Genomic DNA, 24,113 nt, shown 5'->3' on the forward strand with positions numbered 1-24,113 from the left:
CTCCATATTGTGTGGAAATAAAGGCACGAATAAAAGAATGAATGATCGCCCGCTTTAAATTTGCAACAAAATTTTCTTGCTTTACGCGTTCATGTTTATGAAATCCTAAAATTGGTCTATAGGTTAATTGTAAAAGAAACCTTTCATCTGTGGCAACACCCCTTCAGCACCTGCGTATGGAGTTTCCTTGTCACAACCCACGCGTTATGCCAGACCTTGCCGTAACTACGCAGACGTTTTGTACCGCGCAAGAGTACTTACCAATAGGTTCTGGAACAGGGTTATGTTGCTACAAGATTGAAGTCATCACTTGAAGTTTTATGGTCGTCATCATGAACTAGTCGAATGTTACAGTGTATCCATCTGCACCATGAAAACCAATTTTTCAATGTGTAATAGTTTTCCTTTCATTCGTCTACCCTGGACGACTTTTTATGAACAACTCGGCGGGTGTTTCCTGAAAAGCAGAGAACTCTCACCCAACTGGTGCACCTGGTCCATGCTCCCAGTATTTGTGGAGTCCGAGTTGCTCATTTACTCTGTATTATTTTGGTTCTTTTATGTTCTTTGTTGTGTATTTCTGTTTTCCATGTTTAGTCTTTGTCCCTGGATTACACTCTGGCTAGAATCTGGGTTCCCTTGATTAATCCTTCACAACTTTTATAGACTCGACGGTCAGACATCAATAGTTATTTTGTATGCTCCTGTTAGATTTTGTCAGTAAACTATTCAATAACAGAGGCTGATATGCAGAGAAATCTAATTCATTACACATTAAGAAGATATGTAAAAATTTATTTCTAACATCAAAATATTCCTACACAATATACAAAAAGTAAGGCGACTGTGACTTCAAGCACTGGCTTCAATGGCATCCCTCCATTCTCTGTAACATACAACACATATTTTTATTTTTAATCAATATCATCACTGCTTGAAAATTGTTCACATCTTAAATCATATTGCGAATCAGATAATTTGAAATAAAATAAAAATTCATTTTATACATTTCTTACTATTGTAAATTTGTTTTCTGAAATTCACTTTTAGACGGTATGACCCACATTTACGTGCAAACAAACTTACGTGGTCTTTTTTCAAAAACAATTCTGTAAAATAACAAAGACAATACAACTCCATTTTAGAAAGATGAATTATGATATATTTTTGCAATTAACCATTGTACTCTTAATTCTAATTATTTAACTAGAACTAATGGGAACAGGCTCAAGATATGGATCACCTAGGTACACCTGGACCATGAAAAAGAAACCAGCTTTAGTTAGATGACAAACCTATTCAAGCATTTGTTAACAAATATCTTTATTCATCTTTATCTACGAAGTCAATCTATGAAAAATATCCTTATTATCATTATTTTATTTATACTTTAAAATAGAAGCTAAGAAGTTAACGACCCTGTGATATACCAGTATAATTACCTGGTCTTTCGCTTTCCCAGGTAATATCACCAGAGGCTTCTAACTTAGTAAATTGATTGTAATTCAGGTGAGATCTCTGTGCTGTAGTTGTTGACTGTGCCTGTGCTGCACTGAAGTTCTCAAGTTGATCAGGAGTAAAATACTGGAGAAAGCAAGGACATTTGTGACTCACGTGATTCCTATATTATAATTTAATAACAAATTGTTTCTTAAGTGCATGTAAAACTGTGGATTAGATTTTTATTTTGCACCAGCAGACGTTATTTTACTAGACACCATCTTTTAAACATTAATTTGATAGTCTCTCTTAACACTTACACTGAGTATATGAACAGGTAACACTAATACAGAGTGATCAAAACTTTCACTTAGTAGTGGAACAGGTGAGTAACATTAATACAGGGTGATCAGACATTAACAGAACATACTGATACTTAGTACTGAGGCAGATATGTCATACTAACACAGAGTAATCAGACATCAACAGAACATACTTAAATTAAGTACTGGGATAGTTAAGTAACACTAATACAGAGTAATCAGACATTAACAGACTGAACACACTTACACTTAGTACAGGGACAGGTAAATAACACTAATACAGCGTCTTCGGACATTAACGGAACACACTTAAATTAAGTACTGGGATAGGTAAGTAACACTAACACAGAGTAATCAGACATTTACAAAACACACTTACACTTAGTAATGGAACAGGTAAGTAACATTAACACAGAGTAATCGGACATTAACATAACACACTGATACTTAGTACTGAGGCAGGTATGTCATACTAACACAGAGTAATAAGACATTAACAGAAGACACTGACACTTAGTACCGGAATGCGCAAGTAACACTAACACCGTGTATTCCGACACTAACAGAACACACATAAATTAAGTACTGGGATAGGTACGTAACACTAACACAGAGTAATCAGACATTTACAAAACACACTTACACTTAGTAATGGAACAGGTAAGTAATACTAACACAGAGTAATCGGACACTGATACTTAGTACCGGGGCAGGTATGTACCACTAATACAGAGTAATCAGACATTAACAGAAGACACTGACACTTAGTACCGGAATGGGTAAGTAACACTAACACAGTGTACTCCGACATTAACAGAACACTCATATTTAGTACTGAGGCAGGTATGTCATACTAACACAGAGTAATCAGACATTAACAGAACACACTTACACTTAGTACTGGGACAGGTAAGTAACAATAATACAGCGTACTCGGACATTAACAGAACACACTTAAATTAAATACTGGGATAGGTAAGTAACACTAACACAGAGTAATCAGACATTTACAGAACACACTTGCACTTAGTAGTGTAACAGGAAAGTAATACTAACACAGAGTAATCGGACATTAACAGAACACACTGATACTTAGTACCGGGGCAGGTATGTAACACTAATACAGAGTAATCAGACATTAACAGAAGACACTGACACTTAGTACCGGAATGGGTAAGTAACACTAACACAGTGTAATCCGACATTAACAGAAATCTCATATTTAGTACTGGGACAGGTAAGTAACACGAACACAGAGTAATCAGACATTAACAAAACACACCTGCACTTATTTCAGGGGCTGGTTTGTAACACGAACACAGTCTAATAAAACATTAATAGAACACATTAACACTTATATGTTGTACTAAGGCAGGTATGTCACACTAACACAGAGAAATCAGACATTAGCAGAACACACCTACACTTAGTACCGGGGCAGGTATGTAACACTAATACAGAGTAATCAGAAAATTAATAGAACACACTTACACTTGGTACGGGCACAGGTATGTATCACTAATGCAGAGTAATCAGGCAAAAACAGAACACACTCATACTTAGGTAGTAGGTAAGTGACACTAACATAGAATAATCAGGTATTAACTGTACACGTTTACATTAAATACTGGAAAAAGGTAAGTGACACTAATAAAGAGTAATCAGACACCGACAGAACACAGTTATACTTAATACTTAATCGGCAATTAAAACTGCCACAAAGTAATCCGACATCAACAGTGCAGACTTATACTGAATACTGGAACAGGTAAGTGGCAGTAATACAGAATAATCAGACACTGACAGAACACATTTACACTTGATACTGAAACGGTATTTTACAAGAACACAGAGAAACAGACTTTGCACTGAATACTGAAACAGTTTAGTAACATTAACATAATATACTTACACTGAGTACTAAAACAGGTAAGAAACTGATCTGGTTGGGAGCAATACTGTCTATTTGGTCTGATGTCAGGACACTTATCTCATCTTGTGACAATCCACCTAAATGAAGAAGATAATTTAACTCGGTTCTCATTGATCATTTCTCTTTGGACAAAATATCTCATTTTGGACCTGTTTTTTTTTTTGCATTTTTTGGCATTAGTATTGGTCGGTCTGCAGTATTCCAGTCACTAATGTTTTGATTAAGGGAAATGTTCTGTTTAGATTAGAATTAATTGAAATCAAATAAGGCGGAATGCTTTTTAATTTTATTTTACAAACTCATGATTTCACAACCAATTGTAGGACAACGTATGTTGTGAAAATGAAGCCGAGCAAACAATTGTACTGATTATAGTCACAAAGACAAATTTTAATATCAATGTTATTTTATTCCAATACTAACCAACGACAATGCCGACTGACGATACTGTGGCCCCATCCCAGGACCCAACATTACTTCCATATACATCACTATTCTTGGCAAGTGTAGCAAAGGCTTTAAGCTGATTCTCATCACAATTCGTTAATAATCCAACTGCATCTGATGCTTCCCTATATCAAGTAAATTTAATTGAAAGCACATTGAAAAAGATTTTTTTCCTCTTTAAAGTATTAAACTCGTCTGGCCACATAATGGGTAAACAAATTTTGAAGGGGAATAAGATCAACTAGAAAAAAAACTGTGAGCAAGTTCACAAAGAGAATATTCTGTTTCAAATGTATAAAATGCAATACATACAAAACCCTTAGCTGCATTTGCTCCCTTTTTCGCTTTTAGTGTCTATTAGTTACATATTTGATTACAATGAGCTGTTAAAAACTTACAGGTAGGCACTAGGGGAAATTGTGTTAATTTCTGAAGCACTCATTCCACATACAAATTTCCCAAGTGACGTTAAATCACTTCCTGTCAAACTACTGGGTTGTCCACCTGCTTTCACTTTATTCATAAAACCTGTGAAAGCTGCCTGCTCCTGTTGTCAAAATATATACAGTCAAGATAATGTTCCAAATAAGTACAATGGAACTCTTTATTAAAAGTGAATGATAAATACGATTTGGGGGTTTTATTGTGTTATTAAGAATAAAAAGGAAAAATCGTATAAAGAGAATTTTGTTGCATGGATGCTTTAAAAACAAAACAAGTACTATCTTTTAAAAAAAGATAGCCGACACAGTATTTTTTTATTTCTTTTACTTGTAATTTTCTACATTTCATTCAGGAAATATATATACGCATGGCACGCAATTTTCGATAGTTTTTTCGAACGCCACTAAGTTATCAGAATTTAGCCAATCAGGAAACAGAATTGCAGTCAGGTGACTTGCATTTCCCAGAAAGATCGTCTTTAAGGTCAAAGGGTAAAAAGAAACTATACCGATTGCGTCGGGAAAAAACACACCGCAAGGAGGACAAACAACATACATAACCGTTAGACTTTTTCCTTCGGCTGAGAACTCAAAAACTCTATTTCATATCAATGGTAAACTCTGCACTACATGTAATTCATAGGTAACTATAACCGATTTACCTGCGGCTTTGTCCATCCTTCTTTTTCACCGAGTGTACTAATGCTATCCCTGTCAACATTTAGAACTTCAATAACCGATTCATTAAAACCTTGAATAATTGTTCCAGCAGAAGAAATTGTCTCAGACGTCCAGTTACTGACCGAGCCATAAATCTGCAATATTAACGAAGTTTTAAAGATTTGAATTGCATAAAAATGTTGTTTACTGACTAAATCATACATTAATTTCTTAGATATGTATTTTTGGTAAACTTAAATTGGGTTTAATATGTAACTTGTAAGATGCTTTTTGTAGTTACAACTAGTAATATATATATATATGGATGTCAGTTATGCACGCCAATGGAAGAATGTCAATCATGCACGCCAAGGGAAGAATGTCAGTCATGCACGCCAAGGGAAGAATGTCAGTCATGCACGCCAATGGAAGAATGTCATTCATGTATGCCAAGGGAAGTATATCAGTTATGGATGCCAATGGAAGAATGTCAGTCATGCACGCCAATGGAAGAATGTCAGTCATGCACGCCAAGGGAAGAATGTCAGTCATGCATGCCAAGGGAAGTATATCAGGTATGCATGTAAAGGGAAGAATGTAAGTCACGCATGCCAAGGGAAGTATGTCAGTCGTGCATGTCAAGGGAAGAATGTCAGTCATGCATGCCAAGGGAAGAATGTCAGTCATGCACGCCAATGGAAGAATGTCATTCATGTATGCCAATGGAAGAATGTCAGTCATGCACGCCAATGGAAGAATGTCAGTCATGCACGCCAAGGGAAGAATGTCAGTCATGCATGCCAAGGGAAGTATATCAGTCGTGCATGCCAAGGGAAGAATGTCAGTCATGCATGCCAAGGGAAGTATGTCAGTCATGCATGCAAAGGGAAGTATGTCAGTCGTGCACGCCAAGGGAAGAATGTCAGTCATGCACGCCAAGGGAAGAATTTCAGTCATGCATGCCAAGGGAAGAATGTCAGTCATGCACGCCAAGGGAAGAATGTCAGTCATGCATGCCAAGGGAAGTATATCACTTTCAGGTATGGTCTTTAGCATATTTGGCAACAGTTGAACACAAAACATACTACTATACTTTATTGGGTTAGTATTTTTGTAATCAGTTAAAAATTTTACTTAAATCAAGTGAAAGTGTAGGCAAAATTAAACAGTTTATTTCTAACATATGACTGGACATTGGAACTTATTAGGAATGCTGATACAAACCGTTTCCATTTTCTCTGAGAGTGCCACTTTTTGTTCTGAAGACCATTCAGTAACTTGTCCAAAGGTGGTAAGACAATCCGAGAATTCATTATCCACCAAGGAAGTTAAAACAGCCACGCTTAGTACGGGTAGCCCGACTGAACCAAGGTCTTGTATATCAGAACATGTAAGGGAACCTAATACAGAGGAAATCTTCATTTAGTTTTTATTATACTGAAGAAAATAAAGAACTTCTTATGTCAAAGTAAAATATGAAACTTGACTGTATTAAATCATTGAATCTATCTGTGTTTCTGATAAGGTCAGTCAATACATAGCCATTGCTTCAAAGATGAATGTAAGAAAAAGTAACTCAACTGAAGGTAAAAAAAAATGATTGAATTTTAAGTTCAATGGGGTAAGAGTGTCAGTCAAATCAAATAAAAGTAAGTGTCCATGAACTTAAATAGCTCAAAATCGTTCTTTTGGAAATATTATAAACAAAGGGATACACGACAACAACTAAATTCATCATTAATTTTCAAATCACTGGTTTAAGTCCTTGATATAGATTGTAGTGACAGTGAATTATTTGGCAAAATTGCTACTGAAACATTTCATTTAATTAATAGCTAATATTTTAGGTCATTAAATTAATTTTTATGAATACTGAATCATTTGCCTCCAATCATCAGCTGTCATGTTTCATTTTCAATATAAGGTTCTAATATTAATGATATGGGTATTAATGACATAAGTGTACATGTGACTCCATGCAATCTGTCTATAGAAAGCCAAAAACACCTGGTGCAGGGGACTCACAAATGAACTTAATAAAATTGATAAGATCTGACAAAAAGCAAAACAAAAAAGAATGGACAGGTGGAAATAATGGAAAGAAACTGAAGATGCCCTACGTCCGCCATGGAATGATTTGGACTAAGTCAAGTTTATTATTTCATTTTGAAGGAAAACAAAGAAGCGAATACTACAGGGGTATTAAATTACACACTTAAAGATAGTATTTGAAATGTAAAAAGCGTTTTCGGTGAGAAGATTCAAATATTCCCATAGATCAGTTTTTCACCCATAGGTATAGCAAAATGACGTGTATCATCAACTAAGGTGTTAAGTATAACGACTGGTAAATCATGAAATGAGTTTTGACAAAAGGAAACATACAAGTCACTTTAATTTTTGTTAGCACTTAATATAATATAAGCCCTTTCAATCTAGGTATTTCAAAACCTATATAGTATCTTACATGTATTTCAGCTGAGGAGAGCCAGTTGTGATTTTGTGAATAGTATGCCATTGGTATTCAATATAAATAACTTCATCCCTCATTTGCAAAACCAAAAATCTTAATGTCATTACAAACACAACTCACTGTTAGAAGTCGCTCTCTTTCTTCTTGTGTTTATTCCAGCCAGTTTTATTTCGATTATTCTTTTGAAAATTTCCACCGTTCCTTCTTTCTGTTTTAACCTTTCCTCTGTTGTGAAGTCGTTTTTAAAACCACTTTGTCGCCTATTTTTCTGAGCAACTTGTCTTTCTTTAAAAGCTTCGATCAAAGAGTCCGCAAGTTGAAATGATTCCTAGTGAAACAGTTTTTAAGACATATTTTCATCAAAACTACATATATATTTCAGTTATATAACTGTTGCGGCAGTGTAGAAAATATTGTAAAAAAATAACAGCAAAGAACATATTACACAATGTCCCCGGAGAACAAAGATTCCACATTTAAACACATATAGCACAATGTGCCATAAGAACAATATTCCATATTTAGACTTCTACACATTAATATAAATATAATATTTGGAACAGACTAACGTACAAGCTGTTCTCGATTTCAATTCCTGTAATATTACCTTAAAATGATACTTATTATCAGATATAAGATATATAAGATATAATTATGGAAATGAATGACAATTTTTTTTACAAAAGAAGTTTATATATGTTAAATATGTTAAATCTGAATTTAAAAAAAATGAAACAGAGGAAAATATATACCGAAGGTATGACTGCTATTTCTTGAGGTGTAAGATCTGCTACCAATGTCTTTATTGTCATCAAATCTATATCTGTCATATTGTGTGGAGGATTTCTGTGTAACATTGGAAACAATTATTATGTGTGTTTGATATGAAACTTAACAAAGTATCAAAGTCTCATGATTTTTTTGTTTAATTGAGTCATGTATTAAATTGGATGTTTGGTAAATTTTATACTGATGTCAGTTAATTTTGTGCATATACTAGACGTATTTACATATTTCAATCATTTCCCATCCTCGTATCTTCGTTTTAATTCTAAATGACAGAAAAATAGACTAAAATTTGATTGGGTTGTTTTTCATGACATTTTCTTTTATTAGTTACTTACATTACATTACTTCCAATAGCTAGTTCCACCAGTTTTCTCCTCTTTCGATGACCCCATTGACAATCCACCGCTAAAGACCCAACTTGTTCAGCCAATACATCAGCAGTAAACCCATCAAAGCTTGCTAATGGTAGAGCACACATTAAAGCACCACAATTCGTCATATTATCAGCACTTATTGTTGTCAAATCCTAAAAAATAGTAAATAGATTTTAACATAATGGTTCATTTGTATTGAAGAGATGTGTTGTAGATATATTTTTACAGTTTAATGAAAAGAATTGTACATGCTTACCATAAGCGAAAAACAAATGTTACAGGATAAATATGTGGCAGAAATAAAATAAATTATCTTTTTTTTCTTTTTTACGCTTTTTTGCATTACAATACCTACCATACAGTGTGAACAGAAGTGTGCTTTAGATTTAATCTTTTCTAATGGTACTGTTGTCACATCAATCTGACCAATAACAGAACAAATATCATCAAGGTGCTCAGCTCCATATTCAGATAACTGTTCTTCACTGAAAGTTGTGGTGAAGGACATTATAAACCCATGTACTCGTTATAACATACTGGTAACATTAATCAGATATGTATTGAAATTGTAGTTTTAATATTTGAATACATTTCGTTCCAAGAATATTTTTATTCATGAAAAAAAACATACAATTTTTACTTTATAACGGATCCAAGAAACTGTCCTGTACAATCATTGTTTACTTACTTTTGGTTAAATAGAATTTCGGGATCCATGTTTTCTATATCTTCTGTAGTAACAGTAGAACTATCAACTTGTTGGACATTCATGTATTTCTTAAGGATAAGCTTTTTCTATAATAAAAGACATTGATTTTACACTTTGTTAAAATAACTTGTGTTAGATTTGAAGGCATGATATATCTTACATACACAGTTCAATGAAACATGCACTTACCTTTTCACAGATCACCAAAAATTTTTACCTGAAAAATAAACATGATTGCCATGATAGTGTTTTGGTGTGGTTCGTGATCATTTGACAGATACTAACTAAAAGAAGTTTAAGATTTTTCATTGGAAGGACTATAACAGTTGACATTTAATTACACATCAAAAGCTAGTTTTCTTTTTCTGTACAAACCTGATTTCCACTTAAACACTTCGACGATAGAAACGCGTCTGACACTTCGAATATCTGTGAATCAGATATGTTCCTCAGATGTTTCAGAGGCATTCCACTCAATATATTGGAGTCCTTTAGAGTGATGAATACTTCATTGGTCCAGTTAATGTTCCTAACATCAGGTATACCAATGATCCTTGTTAACTCTCCATACAGGTATCTGGCCTGTAAAGGATAAATGCTATCAAATTTTCATTGCAAGCTCAGTTATCAAATCACAACCACCTTAGCGCGAACTTATACATATATGAACGTTTATAGTGTATAATGAGTAGGAAGAAAAGCAATAAGAAAAATGATAAAGCTTGAGATATGTGGAAAACAGCCATCAAATATATTTTTATTCAGATTATTTTTAGTAAAGGTATGTACCTTTTTACAGTCTGCCTTGATAGAAAAGGGTTGACCAGAGTGTAGCCCGTCAACAATCTGCTGCCCCATGTCAACACTCTGTCGTAACCATGAAGAGGGTATGTATTTCCCTAAAGATGTCTTGGCTACTTCAATCAATATTGTACCATTGTTTCTTATCTATGAAAACGAATTAAAAACATAAATACTTATATACAAAGGAAATACCAATCATCAATGCAGAGATAAAGAGGTTTCTGTAAATAATATGACTGAATAAATTGTAGAAATTATTCAATTCTGTCAGCATAATATCTAAAATGCTCATTACTTGACAATTTTGTAATGGATGTACTTAACAAAGAAAATTTATAATTCTTTGTTCTGACTAATTTCAATGCATAAACCGAAATAGAGAGTATTTTGAGAAGGAAATAGCTTAAATTTAGTTATGTTATACAGTAAAACGAAGCAATTAAAATGGAAAGTGTTAACTGATAAATCAGGGTTTTTTTTCAATTCATGCATTTGTTACTCTTTGATAATTACAATGTTTCATATAACATTAACGCCAAATCATAGCAATTATAACATTGTCCAAAGCAATTAAATAGATACCAATGTTTAACTAACTTTTCCTATTATTTTCCTTATAGTTGCCTTTGCAGCAGATCCACGTCCAGATTCAAACACATTCCTCAGGTCATTTATCACATCTAGAGTTATTTGTGAATCGGGAATTTTCTGAATATCCATTGGCCGGAGGCATACCTTGATACTTCTAGGTAACCCAAGAAGTTGGGAGGATTCTAAATCTCCCTACAAGGAATCATTATATCAACATATCAGAAATAAAAAAGGAACATTGGAAAGTTTATCATGTTTTTAAATCATGACCATATTTCCGTATATACGTCATGAAAAACGATATGACTATCAGGTCTAATACTCAAAACGTAGGACTAATGCAAATACTACCTTTTATGTTAAGACTATATATACACTACTACTATAAAACACTTCTTAAATCTTTATGAGTGAGTTACGTTCTAAAAATACAATGAATATGACGATACTTACATTTTCTTTCTGTAGGTAAGAATAGTACTTTTTCAAAACTCCCCTTGCCTAAAAACAAATATAAACAGAGTATAAATATAAACTGCAATATGGCATTTCATTTCTTTCCATGTACCAATGGCATTTTAAAAATACGCTGTTCGCAACAAATTTATTGGACTCGTGATGCACACTGGATTACTCACTGTGGTCTTACTCCACACATTTTTACATGTTCTATGGCGTGGACTTTAAAGCAGACATTTTTTAAAAGAAAGTTATGAGCAATAATTTAAGTTATTGTGATACTTGCATATGCTAGAAACGTTCGGGAATTTATCAAATGTGGATTTTAATCAACTCGACAGAACTTGAAGAGAGTCTCACATCTAAATTTCTTTCTGTATGGAAAAGTATTAAACATTTGACTTCTCTACCAGTAACCATCTATATTGCTTTTTATCATCAACAACTAAGGAACAAATTCAAGATTATTTTATTTCAACAATGTTTTTTTTTTCAAGATAAATGGTAACTACAGGTATCAATTTCTATTTTAAGGTAAAGACAATGCATACTTTCTTCATAATTACTCAAATCTGTAACAACTATCATTACTATGTTGATTTTATAGAAACATTCTGGTTCAGTTTTGTAAATTTCTTTTTCAACAGACAATCGTAATACCAATGGGGACACATTCATCACCCAATTTGTTTCTACAATCCTATGAAATCGCCCCGTGTAGGTCCGGGTGTTAAAAGAATAGGCCTGCAGCAGCGCTAAGCTTGTCGTAAAAGGCGACTAAATAGTGCTCAGAACCCTAGCCGGGGGCTAGAGCGCTCTGCCCACAGAGCAACTGGGATGTGTGCCCCAGGTGGTGGAATGGGGTACCCCTGGCGTGTTATATACTGGGGTTGTCAGGCTATAATACGGAAAACCTGACCGCAAACCATAGTGGTGCACCGTGTTGGGAAAGATGCCACGTTCCTCGCACGTTAAAGAACCCTACTGTTGTATTCTCCCAGAGTAGGAACCATAGGGCTCCGCCACAGGAGGCTACATTGCCCGACCCTACCCACCTCTCCCTATTTGCAGTGGCAATCAAAATTTGTCGACCCCATTGTCCTTGTGTCCCATCCCTTTTTCATTTCATCATTATTTCATGTTCATTTTATCATCAATTTCATGTTCATCGTCTGAATATAGCTGAAATATTGCTTCTCGGACGTTAAACCCCAACAAACAACAAACAAACAAACCTATGAAATCGAATTCATCCAGGGTTTACTGTAACAAAAAGAACCCAAGTAAACACAGTTTTCATTTATATCCGCTATTGTTTTAGGATAAATATGACGTTCTATCACTGAACATTCCGCGATCTGGTTGTTATCTTCATCTAATATATTCAAAGGAGCTTAAAATTTAAGACCCAACAGACACACCACAGTCTGTCTCGTATCCTAATCTTTATCTATCTCAAAATTCCCATCGTCAATGTGGCAATATTGTAAATGCCACGGAATGGAGTTTTCATTTTAATGAGAGCCCATTTTTTCAATCTTTTTATGTTTTATTCATTTTTTATTTGTATTTAGTTCCTTTTCACCTTTTAAACGTGGCTATTGTTCACTAGTATTTTCATTTAATAGTCTCTGACATACCTTTAGCAAGAAATTATTTTCACTATATAGATTTTTTTTTGTAAGGGATAAGTGTAACATCCAATAGTATTCTGAGTGAAATACTTTCCAGCAAAAATAAAATAATATTAAATTTAATCCGGGGATATCTTATAACAGTTAAATGTTTTCCATGATTATTAAATTGTTTCCATACTCAACCTAAAGACGATTAAACACACAAGTGTCTGAAAGGTTTTTCTTTAAGGGTACTATAAAAAGTGGGGCTAAAAGGTTTGTTGTTGGGTAAAAAGAGTTCAGAGTGTTATAGGCGTTAACGATTTGGATAGTTTTTGATATGACATGTTATCCAGGATCTTTTTGGTGTTAATTTTCATGCAGGATATTTTCAGATATTAATAAGTATCCTGGATGATATTGTATGGAATGTTTTACACACAGTGTTTTTCATCCAGGATATTATTAATTGATAAATATTATCCATTTCATCAAGAGTATGAATTCCGTTCACTCTTCATATGTGAATTATATTCATGATATTATTTAATGGTATGAAGTAGTATATACCGTGTAAAATTATGTTCATCCTATGTGAACAATTTTCTGGATATTATTTAATACTGTTGTATATTAAATAATATCCTTTGTACAATTAGGAATACCTCTAGCTTTTTCATAATAAATTACAGTAGATATCATAAGAAGTGGAAACAATTAAATCGGTGAGGAACATTTTTCATAGTGAAATAATACCGAAAAAAAATTAATGTGAAGTAATTTCCACATGATAAGCTTTCATTTGGATAGTATTATATCTTACATAAGCAGCTCATACAAAAACTGGTGAAACAAAGATACGTTCTCAAAAGATGATGCCATCTACGAAAATCACTAATGAAAGACATTTGTCATAGATTTTCTTCCTATTTACAAGACCTTCGTCCGGCAGCATGGTGAGCTGGAACTGCCCAACCTTCATGAGCACCCGAGTTCCCCCATATTTTTATGGGGTTCGTGCTACTCATCTCTATGTGTATTTAATTATTTCATTTTTAATTTTGTTTGTCCTTTCTGAACATGTTTTGGCCCATTGAATTCCGGACTTTGATATCCCAAATTTCACTTGCACTTCGGCAAACTAGATTTATTATCTGCAGCAGCATACAGATTTTAGCTGTCACTGAATCATACTCATTTTTGAGACAATCTGAACAGTGTCCATTCAAAAGAACTCTGGTATATATCTGCATCTACTCCTGGAATCGACATAGGAGGAAAACTGACGAAGAAACTTCAGGGAATAATTTTACATTATTTTTCGTCACACTTTCAATTATTTATGGTTTTATTTCATCCGTTCATGTTGATGTATGTTGCATTCCAACTCACTTGATATTTTATAAAGTATTAGATTATCAAAAACGCACTAAAAACTTACTAAAAACTATTTTTCAACTAGAATACAAGACTTTATATGATCATCTCAAAAGGTAGTCCGAATTTCCTCTGACCATGCAACCTTCCTTTTTTTTATTTGGAAATTGAAATGTCAGGTTCAATACCCAATTAAAAAAGAGGAGGGTCGCAGGGTCAGACCTCCTTATATTAAACACGACTACCTTTATATTGAGTACATCAGTTTGTTCAGATATCTAAAGTAGAACGACTTAGGAATATGGGATGATGTCTGAAATAAAGTAAATGGAAATAATGGATAATTATCCAATGATTCCTGGACATTTTGGTCAGTATTTATGTTGTACTCGATGCATAAATTTCAAAATCGTTACCAGACCAAGGCAAATTCAATTCATAATTTAACGTCACATAAGTTACTAAGCTTTCTGTGAGGATCATATGAAAGATACAAGAGACGTTTTGACTGATTGGTGCAGCACGAGATACGTAAACACGACAAAAAAAAACACTTCTTGTGTAGCATGTATATCATGGACGAAATAAGACTGGAGTCACTATTTTTGGATGACATACTAGTAAAGAAGAACCGAACAGAATACCCGACAGAAATTAATTTGTCTTTTTTTTTAATATTTTTGTCTGGAATGCATCATAAACAATATTAGACAAAAGATAAGAAAACCACTGCCTTCAGTGTGGACAACACCCTCCCCCACCCTCCCAAAAAAAAGAACAAACATTTTTTTAATTGAAAAATACATTATTAAATCACGACATACACTGTGGGTTCAAAGACTGCACACAGACTGCACATTATATTACAAAAAACCTTTGTGATAGGCAACAGCAGCAACCATTTCAAAGTAAATGAAGTATCTTCATTCTTCATGTGTTCAAATTTAAGACTTCATTTCTCTTTTTAATATTTCAAGATATTTGTCAGATGTAAACATGCAATCCGAAAGTGTAGTTTAAAGTGAAATGCAATATATATCAAAAAAACTCACGACTTGACAATTGAAATCAACATTATTCAATGCTCCTTCAGAAATAGCCTCCCCAAGAGGTGTAGTGGGTATTTCGTTCACTTGGGTAGGAGACAGGGTACCAAGCAAGTTTTTCAGACATAGGATTTTCTCTTTTGTATATACAGACAAATCTTTATAATTGTCTAGTCTCTCCAGAACTGTTTTTAGCTTTCTAGCCTGAAAATATATAAATAGAACCTGATTAAATCATAGTTAATAATAAAATTATCAGTTTTATTATTATGCACTGACAAAGAGAAATAATAGCCCTAGTAATATTTATTTGAGAAACTAAAACGAACAAAAAATGAGATAATAAAATTATAATCGAACTTTTACCAAAAGAAAATTAAACAACTTTCACTCTATTTCTTTAGTGCAGTCATGCGTTTACTTTTGTCTTACCTTACTAATATCTGTAGTCCTGTTTCCAATCTCGCAGATAGCATCCTCTAAGGCCGAGGCATTAAGTCTGGACAGCATGCGAACGTCATTCATAATCAAAGAGGAATACCTAAAATGTTTAGACACCATGGTCATCTTACATCATTTCGCATTTCAACTATATGAATCGATGTCTTTCACATTCAATGATTAGCTTTTTTATGATGTTGAAGATATTGATTATAAGTGGATCGGTAATATGGACTAAGTTATAAGTGGATCGGTAATATGGACTAAGTTATATGTGGATCAGTAATATGGATTAAGTTATATGTGGATCGGTAATATGGACTAAGTTATTGAGTAAAAAAATATTTGTTGAGTGGGTTGTGTTTGACAATAAAGAGGTTAACATTTCAGTTACATACTGAACAATCTCTTCTGAGGTCATGGAGGAAGGGTCAGATTTTTCCTCCTTTAAAATTCGTCTCATAGCCGCTTTGTCCCTGATCGACATCTTAGCAGAGCTACTGTCAAAAGTCTGAAGTATCTGTAAATGTAAGAAATCAAAAAATGATGAAATAGAACTGTTATATTACTTACTTGTTGTCGAGTGTTTTGTATCAACATGTAAAAGATGAACAAGTGGTTATCTTCGAAAACGCAAAATATTCAGTTATGAAATATTTGTGGTGGTAAAAAAAAATATGCTGTTTGAACTATTAAATTAATACTAGTAATCTTTGACACCACGAACAAGATAATAACCACTGTCCTGTGCTCTCCAGACATATTTATACCACTTACGTATTTTACAGACGTATTTTAACCACTGACATTTGTTTTACAGACGTATTTTAACCACTGACATTTGTTTTATAGACGTATTTTAACCACTGACCTTGGATTTAGCGACATATATTAACCACCGACATATGTTTGACATACGTATTTTAACCACTGACCTGTGTTTTACAGACGTATTTTAACCATTGACCTGTGTTTTACATACGTATTTTAACCATTGACCTGTTTTTTACAGACGTATTTTAACCACTGACCTGTGCTTTAGAAACATATTTTTTCATCTGTTTTAGGTTACCACCACATCCTTGTAGGAGCTTAATTGCAAGTGTCTTTTGGCCCTCGTCTTGTGTTTCTTTCAACACCTGTGTAAGCTTTTGGTTTATCAGTTGTTTGACATTTTTTTCAATTTCTTTACACACTTTGGCCCCTCCACTTGACTGCATACTAAAATGAACGAATCAGTTTTTATAAACACCTGTTTCAGGACAGCCTGAATGTGAAACCACTAGATCCAGAGTCATAATTACTCTTAATTTCCAATGGCATGAAAGAAAAATGTATAAATAAATATTACCACCGACTTGTTCATAAACTTACAGATTAAAGAACAATGTGTTTGGGAAGATTCTGAGCATGTTTCTATCTTCCAGGATCTGAGGTCCGTGGATCTGTATGTTATTTGACCAAACTGTGTCATTCCATTGTCTCGGGTCACCATCGCGATCTATCAAAAACTGTCGAACAAATCTAGCGGATGGAACAAACGCCTGAAACATTGTTTTTTATCATCTAATAAAGGAAATATTTAGAAACATACATATAAAACAAACCACCACAGGGTACTAGTTTATAAATCGATTTATTATATAGTAAATAATATTTTCCTATTCAAATCAATAGAAAACAAAGCATGCAATATATCCCGGTATTTGCACGCAAACTTTCATTCGTATCTGGAAAAATTCGGAGACGTTCCGAATACGTTTTTAAATTTATTGCAGTGTTGTCGTCTGCTAAAAAATGGCTGATAGGGATATTGACAGGTTGTTATAAAAATGGCAATGACCTCTTTATATAGATCAACATATTTCCGTGTTTGGTGACCGTTATTGTGATTCCATTTTTCTTTCAAATAATACAAAAAAAAATGCATTCCTTTCAATTTTACTACAATTTATCAAACATTCATAAATTCATATTGCACTAGTTCATATATTTATTATGTATCATATTTGAACTAGTGCAATAAAACTTATCCAACGTTGTTAAATGCATTATATGCAACAAATTAGTATAATGTTAACTGAAATATTTATTATTATATAATAAAAGGGTTATTGCATGAATACTTTGAATATTGTCCCTCGCAGAATATTACATTGCACTCGCAAGCTCGTGCAATATCGTATTCTGCTCGGGACAATATTCACCAGTATTCATGCAATAACCCTATGATATAGACTAATATGCATTATATTTTCAAATATATAACATTACTACATATTTAATTGAAATTACATCGTTTTGCATATGAAATAAATGCATTTTCTGTATATTATCTGCCACCTGGGCATCATTTCAGAGAGCACACGTAAGACTAACGTACACGTAACACTGACCGGATTTAAGGGGAAATACTTGCTATTCAATTTAGCCAGTAGAAAATATTTCCACTTGCTAAAAAATTCCAGTGGAATTCTATCTGTAATATAGGTAAAGTCCAGAAATAACTCAAAAAACTTAAATTTAGCAAATGTAAACTTTCAGTACTTGCTAAATTTAGCTAGTGGAAAAAATTCTGAATAAATACTTAACAAACCAATATGACTAACGCGCACATACGGGTGACGTAAGGTTTATGTGCACTAAGTTCTATTGGTTTAAGGATTTACGTGTACTGACAGTGCTTTATGAAACTATACCCAGGGCAATGTCTGCCATGAGCTTTACTGACGTCACTTCCCCACAAATGTTCAAAACGTTATATCCTGTTCATCGGCGATATCACATTACATGTAACTCTGTCAGTTGGATTTGTGGATCACGCACTTTATCGGCTAGCCTTTAATGTTTTTCTTTTTTAAAAAGAAAAATATCTCAGGTATGAAAATATGTAATAAACAGAATAATACATGACTTTTTTTATATTGCCTTTGTTATCAGTCATCTATTGATATCGTCCCTCGGGCCGATATCAAGATCTTGGCATGATGACATGGGCAATATTAAAAAGGTCATGTACTAATCAATAATTATCCCCAAAAATAGACTTACCAAAAGTTGAGATCTTATATCTGCTTTGATTTTTACTTTTTTGTCAAATACTGGCCTCGAAATACTTATGAATGGTCATTCCCAAAAATCTGACATTTAGATTTGAAACATATTAAACATGACAAATTTCAGTCAAACAAACCGTTGCACTACTGGAGCAAACTTCGAATCCATATTGTTTCAGAAACATCAGCTTAGCCCGACAGTCTAAGTACTTCAGCTGTCGACAAACATCTAACTTGGCCGAGGAGGATAACGATGTAATGATTCCTTGTAGGGCCGTATCCTGCATAATATCGCCAATAAATGAGCTTCAGTTAAAATAAGTTTTTAATGTGTTGGTATATTTTGATTTTACAAATGTCACGAAAACCCGAAAACCAAAATAAATTATTACACTGATGTAATGAAAATATCATAATTCTGTAACAAACAATATTAAGTGTGTCTCTGGAGAAAACTAGAGTGCACTCGTAAAGTCAACATTTGCCGTTCTTTGGTACTCTTGAACACATTTCTGTTATTTAGTATTTCCAGTTTATTTTTATCCTATAATTACTGACCAGTACTCCTTTTCATACATCATTTTTTTCATACATATATTTTATTCTGATTTTTTGCAGTGATCATCATTTATAAATATTAGTTCTTTATAACTCAGCAAATTCAATTTAGTTTTAGATCTATATAACCAGTAATAGACTAACCGTCAGAAAATGTAAGAACTTTGTATAAGGTTTAATGTCATCAATTTGTGAAGTACTATTAAACATGGGTTCTGTTTGGATTCCTTCAGACTGCTTAGTATGTTTCAGGTGGAATATTATGTCTAGTTGCTGTCGCACTGATACAGTGTCGAAAAATAAAAGAATTTTCTTCATATCTTCACAGGAAATGTAATCATCAAACGCGTCTAGTCCTAAAATACAACAACAAAAAATCCAATTTAAAATAACTGACTGAACCTGCACTTTACAATAAGCCAACTAAGCGAAACTATGTGTTTGTTAATACGCAATTGTCTTCTTGAAGTTATATTTCCTGACAAATTTCTAGAATAACTCACTCACAATAAATTGTCCAGAAACTCATATAGAATATTAAAACAACCATCTCTTACAGTAAACATAATGATAACTATTCTGGAATATAGATTGCTACAATTCATTGACAGTGGAGGCTTGTAATGCTAATTATGGAGATAGAAAAAAAAACCTGTTTTATGAAGTCAGTGGAGTGGTCTGAACAGGATCAGATCTGGAATGAAAGTACATGTATAGGGAAAATATGTAGTAGATATTCTTGTATTATCTTGATCGAATATTGCTGGCTTATAATTTAGGAAAAATCAGGAAATTCATACCAAATTGTTAACTGTTGCTATAGAATGGAATATTGACAATGTATGACAATTCTTACAACTTTTCTGGTTCAAATTAGCGTTGAAAGATCTAAAGTGGTAATAAAAAACTGTAAAGTAGTTATCTGAATTACATTTATTAACGTACCTTGCATACTCATCAGTACCATCCCTCTTCTAGCCATTTTTACCGAAGCACTGCGCATGAATGGCAATGAAAAATTGTACATGTAATCTTTTGCGAAGCAAGGAGATCGTTTTGCGCAGTTCATTTTACAAGTGGGAGGACAAGTGAAATCTCTTCTGGGGAAACTTCTTTTTAAAAGTTCGTAATAATTCTGGGGATATTCTTGTGGTAATCTTTCCTTTGCATATTCTGCAAGTTCATTTTTTGTAATGTTTTTCATCATTGCTTCAAGATGGTGCAATATCATTTCCAAATTAAAGAATTCCATTTGACAGTTTGATTGATCAGGCGGGCAGTGGTGACTGGTTTGGCAATTGGGTTGATCAGGCGGACATTGGTGACTAGTCTGCATGCAATTTGGTTGATCAGGCGGACATTGGTGACTGATTTGACAGTTTGGTTGATTAGGTGGGCATTGGTGACTGGTCGGACAGGAAGGATCATCTGGTGGACACTGGTTACAATTTGTAGAATTTTGAGGACATGGTTCTGAACTAGATTGGTGTTCGGTATCGTTGGTGCCAGTTACTGTTCCAACTGAGATGACAAACACCAAGAAAGCTAAGTAACAAAGAAGAAATATTTTCACTTCCGATTTTCGACCTTAAGTACAGCTCTGCCTTAAAACAAGGAAGATGCTTATAAAGGGTAATTCATGCATTTCTTAATACCAAATATTTTTGATTGCAAATCTTTCTGTAGGCCCAATAGAAACTGTATTAGGAAAGATAAGTGCTAATAAAAGTAGTCCACTGGAGATATTAAAACTTAAAATTTGGTTATGTTCTACTACAGAAAAAGTATACGAAAATTTCCCGCCAGAATGTTTACACTATAACCAGTAAAAAAAATATTTCACGATAAGTAGCAGATCCAAGGATATGAACATAGAAAGGAGTTGTTTTTAGGACCTATCAATATACAGTTTCATTGATTATCTTAAGATATGATGAATCACCCCCTGCCTAGTTTTTAGGCAGAACCATACTTAAATGGCATATTTTTTGCCTTTCCACAATTTCGTTAAATATTTTTCTTCTATTTTTACTAGATGTTATATATGAATGATTGATTTGGTTTGTAATAAGCCTCCTAATAGATTAGTTCCATTGGGGCAAATATGTTATTCTGTGTGAACTATTTGGCGCTGTGACCACATTACCGTTGATTGGTCCGCGATTCATATTCATTAACTGATTAACTCAGTCAAAATAACGTTCAAATTTTAACTTGGAAGCGATTAGAAATTAAATTATAAGAATTGTCTTTAATTTTTGACTATGTTTGCTAGTAACCAACGTTAGGACGGTTTACACCTTTTTATTAATTGCTATTTGATTGATGCAGTGTAAACTGTACCCACGTTGGTAATATCGGATAACTAAAAAACTAAAAAAAAATCAACCCGTAAATATTGAAAATGTAAGTATTTATAATGCTGAGTATGTGTTACAAAAATAGCACAGGTAAGCCAGAAAACAAGATACCATAATATGGAAAAAGTATACTATCACATGTCCATTCACATCTTGAAAGCATAAAAATATATTTACTTTTAAAACTATAAAGCTATAGATTTGTTGTACAGAAAATGATTTTGTTAGCTTAAGAATATACTTTATACCCCCTGTTTCTAATTCGGAATACTTTATACCCTTGTCTCTACTTTCGGAATACTTATACCTGGTGTTTCTACTTCAGAATACGTTGTGCCTGTTGTTCCTATTTCAGAATACTTTATACCCGTTGTTATTTTGTATAAACTAATTTGATACACACATTAATTCATATTTATAGCTCAAATTTTTACAGTCATCAATAAACACATATAAATACATACAGAAACAAATAAAGATTGGTACTATTAAGTTAATGGTTATTGTCATAGGTAAAAACCCAGGACTACGAAAATGTATAAATGCACGAACTTGAAATCGGTAATTTTGTTATTACATATATTTTAAAATAGTTCACAACAAAAATACTCATAGTAAATTATATGTACCACGCATCACGCACGATTTGAAAAAAAAAATCTTCATAAAGAAATAGTTAAATATCAAGACAAATTTTAGAAGTTCATTTGACCCACTAAGTATACAGATGTCTCAAGAGTAACATTACAGTAGTCAAGCAATATGACTTGTTTTATATCAGAGAAGAATAAGCTATTCCTATTAGCTAAAACACTGGTATAAATTAATTATACAATAGTACCTGATGTAGAGGGCATTATCATGTGATTGCCCACGGGACAGTGACATTGCCTGACACGTTGATAATGCCATGAGTCACAGGCGAGGGCATTGTCAATATTGAAGGCAATATCACTTCCCAACTTAAATAATTTAAAAACACATAATTAATGATTAATGTGTAATTAATTGATAATATAACAATTATCAATTTGCAGGTTCTCTGCAGAGGTATTTTCATTATTCGTTTAATTCATTGCAGCTCATCTCGAAATTCTGAACATGAGAAAATAGAAAATAGAAAAATTATTATGCAAATAAACAGAGACGAAGACACAACCTAATAATACATCTAATGTTCATATTAACGATGGAGGCCAGGTCGCTCATGTGCTTTCAATATTCTGTGTGCTATAAAGAAACTGTTATTGTTGTCCGGTCTTTGTCTCTGTACGAGTACCACTGTTGCCTTTAGTTTTGTTTTGAAGAAAAGATTGCCTTTTTATTTAACATAAAGTTATTTATTTTCTATTTTTATTCATGTTTTCGTTTATCATTTGCTTTGTTTTTTTTCCAGAAATTTGAGGCTTTAAAATCAGTACTAACGAGAGAAAAAATCTAACTACTCACCAGACAGTAATATCTTTTTCTTTATTCCAAATAACCTGGAGAAATATTAACAAAAGCCTGAGTATCATAAGTAATGACGTCACAATAGAAAAAATGTATTGATATTTTTCATTCTGCTCGGCAGGTCAAGTTGTCATGACCTAAACGTTTGGAGAATTCATTTGTAAATTTCGTTCTTAATTTAGAAAAAAAACAGCAAGAAGGTCTTACATTATATCTGGTTGGTTATCAGATATCTCTAACCGAGAGAGTTAACTTTTCGAACATTCATAAAACTGTGCCATTCGTGTTTCTGGAAGTGTGCAAAGATTTAGAGACATTCAGAATGCAGCACTCCTCATTACCAAAATAACTGACTCAAGACATTCAGAATGCAGCATTCCTCATTACCAAAATAACTGACTCAACTGGCCAGGTAGTCTGTGATGTCTGTAACCGCAATTATACAGATATCTACTTACATGCATACTATGTTCAACTGTGCTCTAGTAATGAGGGGCCTGATGGGTTATTTTCGTTCTCCGTGATTGGCGCATTTTCGCTATCGTGATCCGTTTTTCGTGATTCGTGATGAAAGCATTGTTCGTGAATTGTTTTCATTGGAGTTTTATGATCGTTTTTCGTGATTGAGACATTGAGACACATATTTCGTTCTCGTGATTTTATGTCCATTACGGAAATAAAGAGTTCCATTGAGTTGTCTTTCTTGGCTTAAAAGTTGAAGAGGCGGGATTTAATTTAGAACCTGGAAGAATTCAACACGTA

At 33.4% G+C, this 24,113-nt stretch overlaps 1 protein-coding gene across 1 annotated transcript in view; it reads right to left on the bottom strand.

Annotated features, from left to right (window-relative positions):
- Nucleotides 1-774: 774 nt before the first annotated feature.
- Nucleotides 775-24,113, bottom strand: part of LOC148614895 (uncharacterized) — a 32,978-nt gene continuing 9,639 nt past the window's right edge. Inside the window, exons 2-26 of the mRNA XM_088589392.1 lie at nt 23,349-23,383; nt 20,485-21,084; nt 19,684-19,895; nt 19,119-19,262; nt 17,300-17,469; nt 16,957-17,146; nt 16,324-16,445; nt 15,917-16,025; nt 15,491-15,688; nt 11,440-11,487; nt 10,993-11,178; nt 10,381-10,539; nt 9,967-10,173; nt 9,571-9,677; nt 9,238-9,367; nt 8,844-9,034; nt 8,472-8,565; nt 7,840-8,047; nt 6,471-6,646; nt 5,249-5,401; nt 4,542-4,690; nt 4,120-4,268; nt 3,676-3,773; nt 1,443-1,584; nt 775-886 (exon numbers count right to left, since the gene is read on the bottom strand). Of these exons, the coding sequence (XP_088445518.1) occupies nt 807-886; nt 1,443-1,584; nt 3,676-3,773; nt 4,120-4,268; nt 4,542-4,690; nt 5,249-5,401; nt 6,471-6,646; nt 7,840-8,047; nt 8,472-8,565; nt 8,844-9,034; nt 9,238-9,367; nt 9,571-9,677; nt 9,967-10,173; nt 10,381-10,539; nt 10,993-11,178; nt 11,440-11,487; nt 15,491-15,688; nt 15,917-16,025; nt 16,324-16,445; nt 16,957-17,146; nt 17,300-17,469; nt 19,119-19,262; nt 19,684-19,895; nt 20,485-21,084; nt 23,349-23,383 (4,057 nt within the window). The 3' untranslated portion in view covers nt 775-806. The remainder of the gene's footprint in view (nt 887-1,442; nt 1,585-3,675; nt 3,774-4,119; nt 4,269-4,541; nt 4,691-5,248; nt 5,402-6,470; nt 6,647-7,839; nt 8,048-8,471; nt 8,566-8,843; nt 9,035-9,237; nt 9,368-9,570; nt 9,678-9,966; nt 10,174-10,380; nt 10,540-10,992; nt 11,179-11,439; nt 11,488-15,490; nt 15,689-15,916; nt 16,026-16,323; nt 16,446-16,956; nt 17,147-17,299; nt 17,470-19,118; nt 19,263-19,683; nt 19,896-20,484; nt 21,085-23,348; nt 23,384-24,113) is intronic.

This window comes from Perna viridis, chromosome 6 (genome assembly GCF_037379345.1).
Source record: "Perna viridis isolate PV_CMFRI_1.1 ecotype Kerala chromosome 6, ASM3737934v1, whole genome shotgun sequence".
Lineage (NCBI taxonomy): Eukaryota > Metazoa > Mollusca > Bivalvia > Mytilida > Mytilidae > Perna > Perna viridis.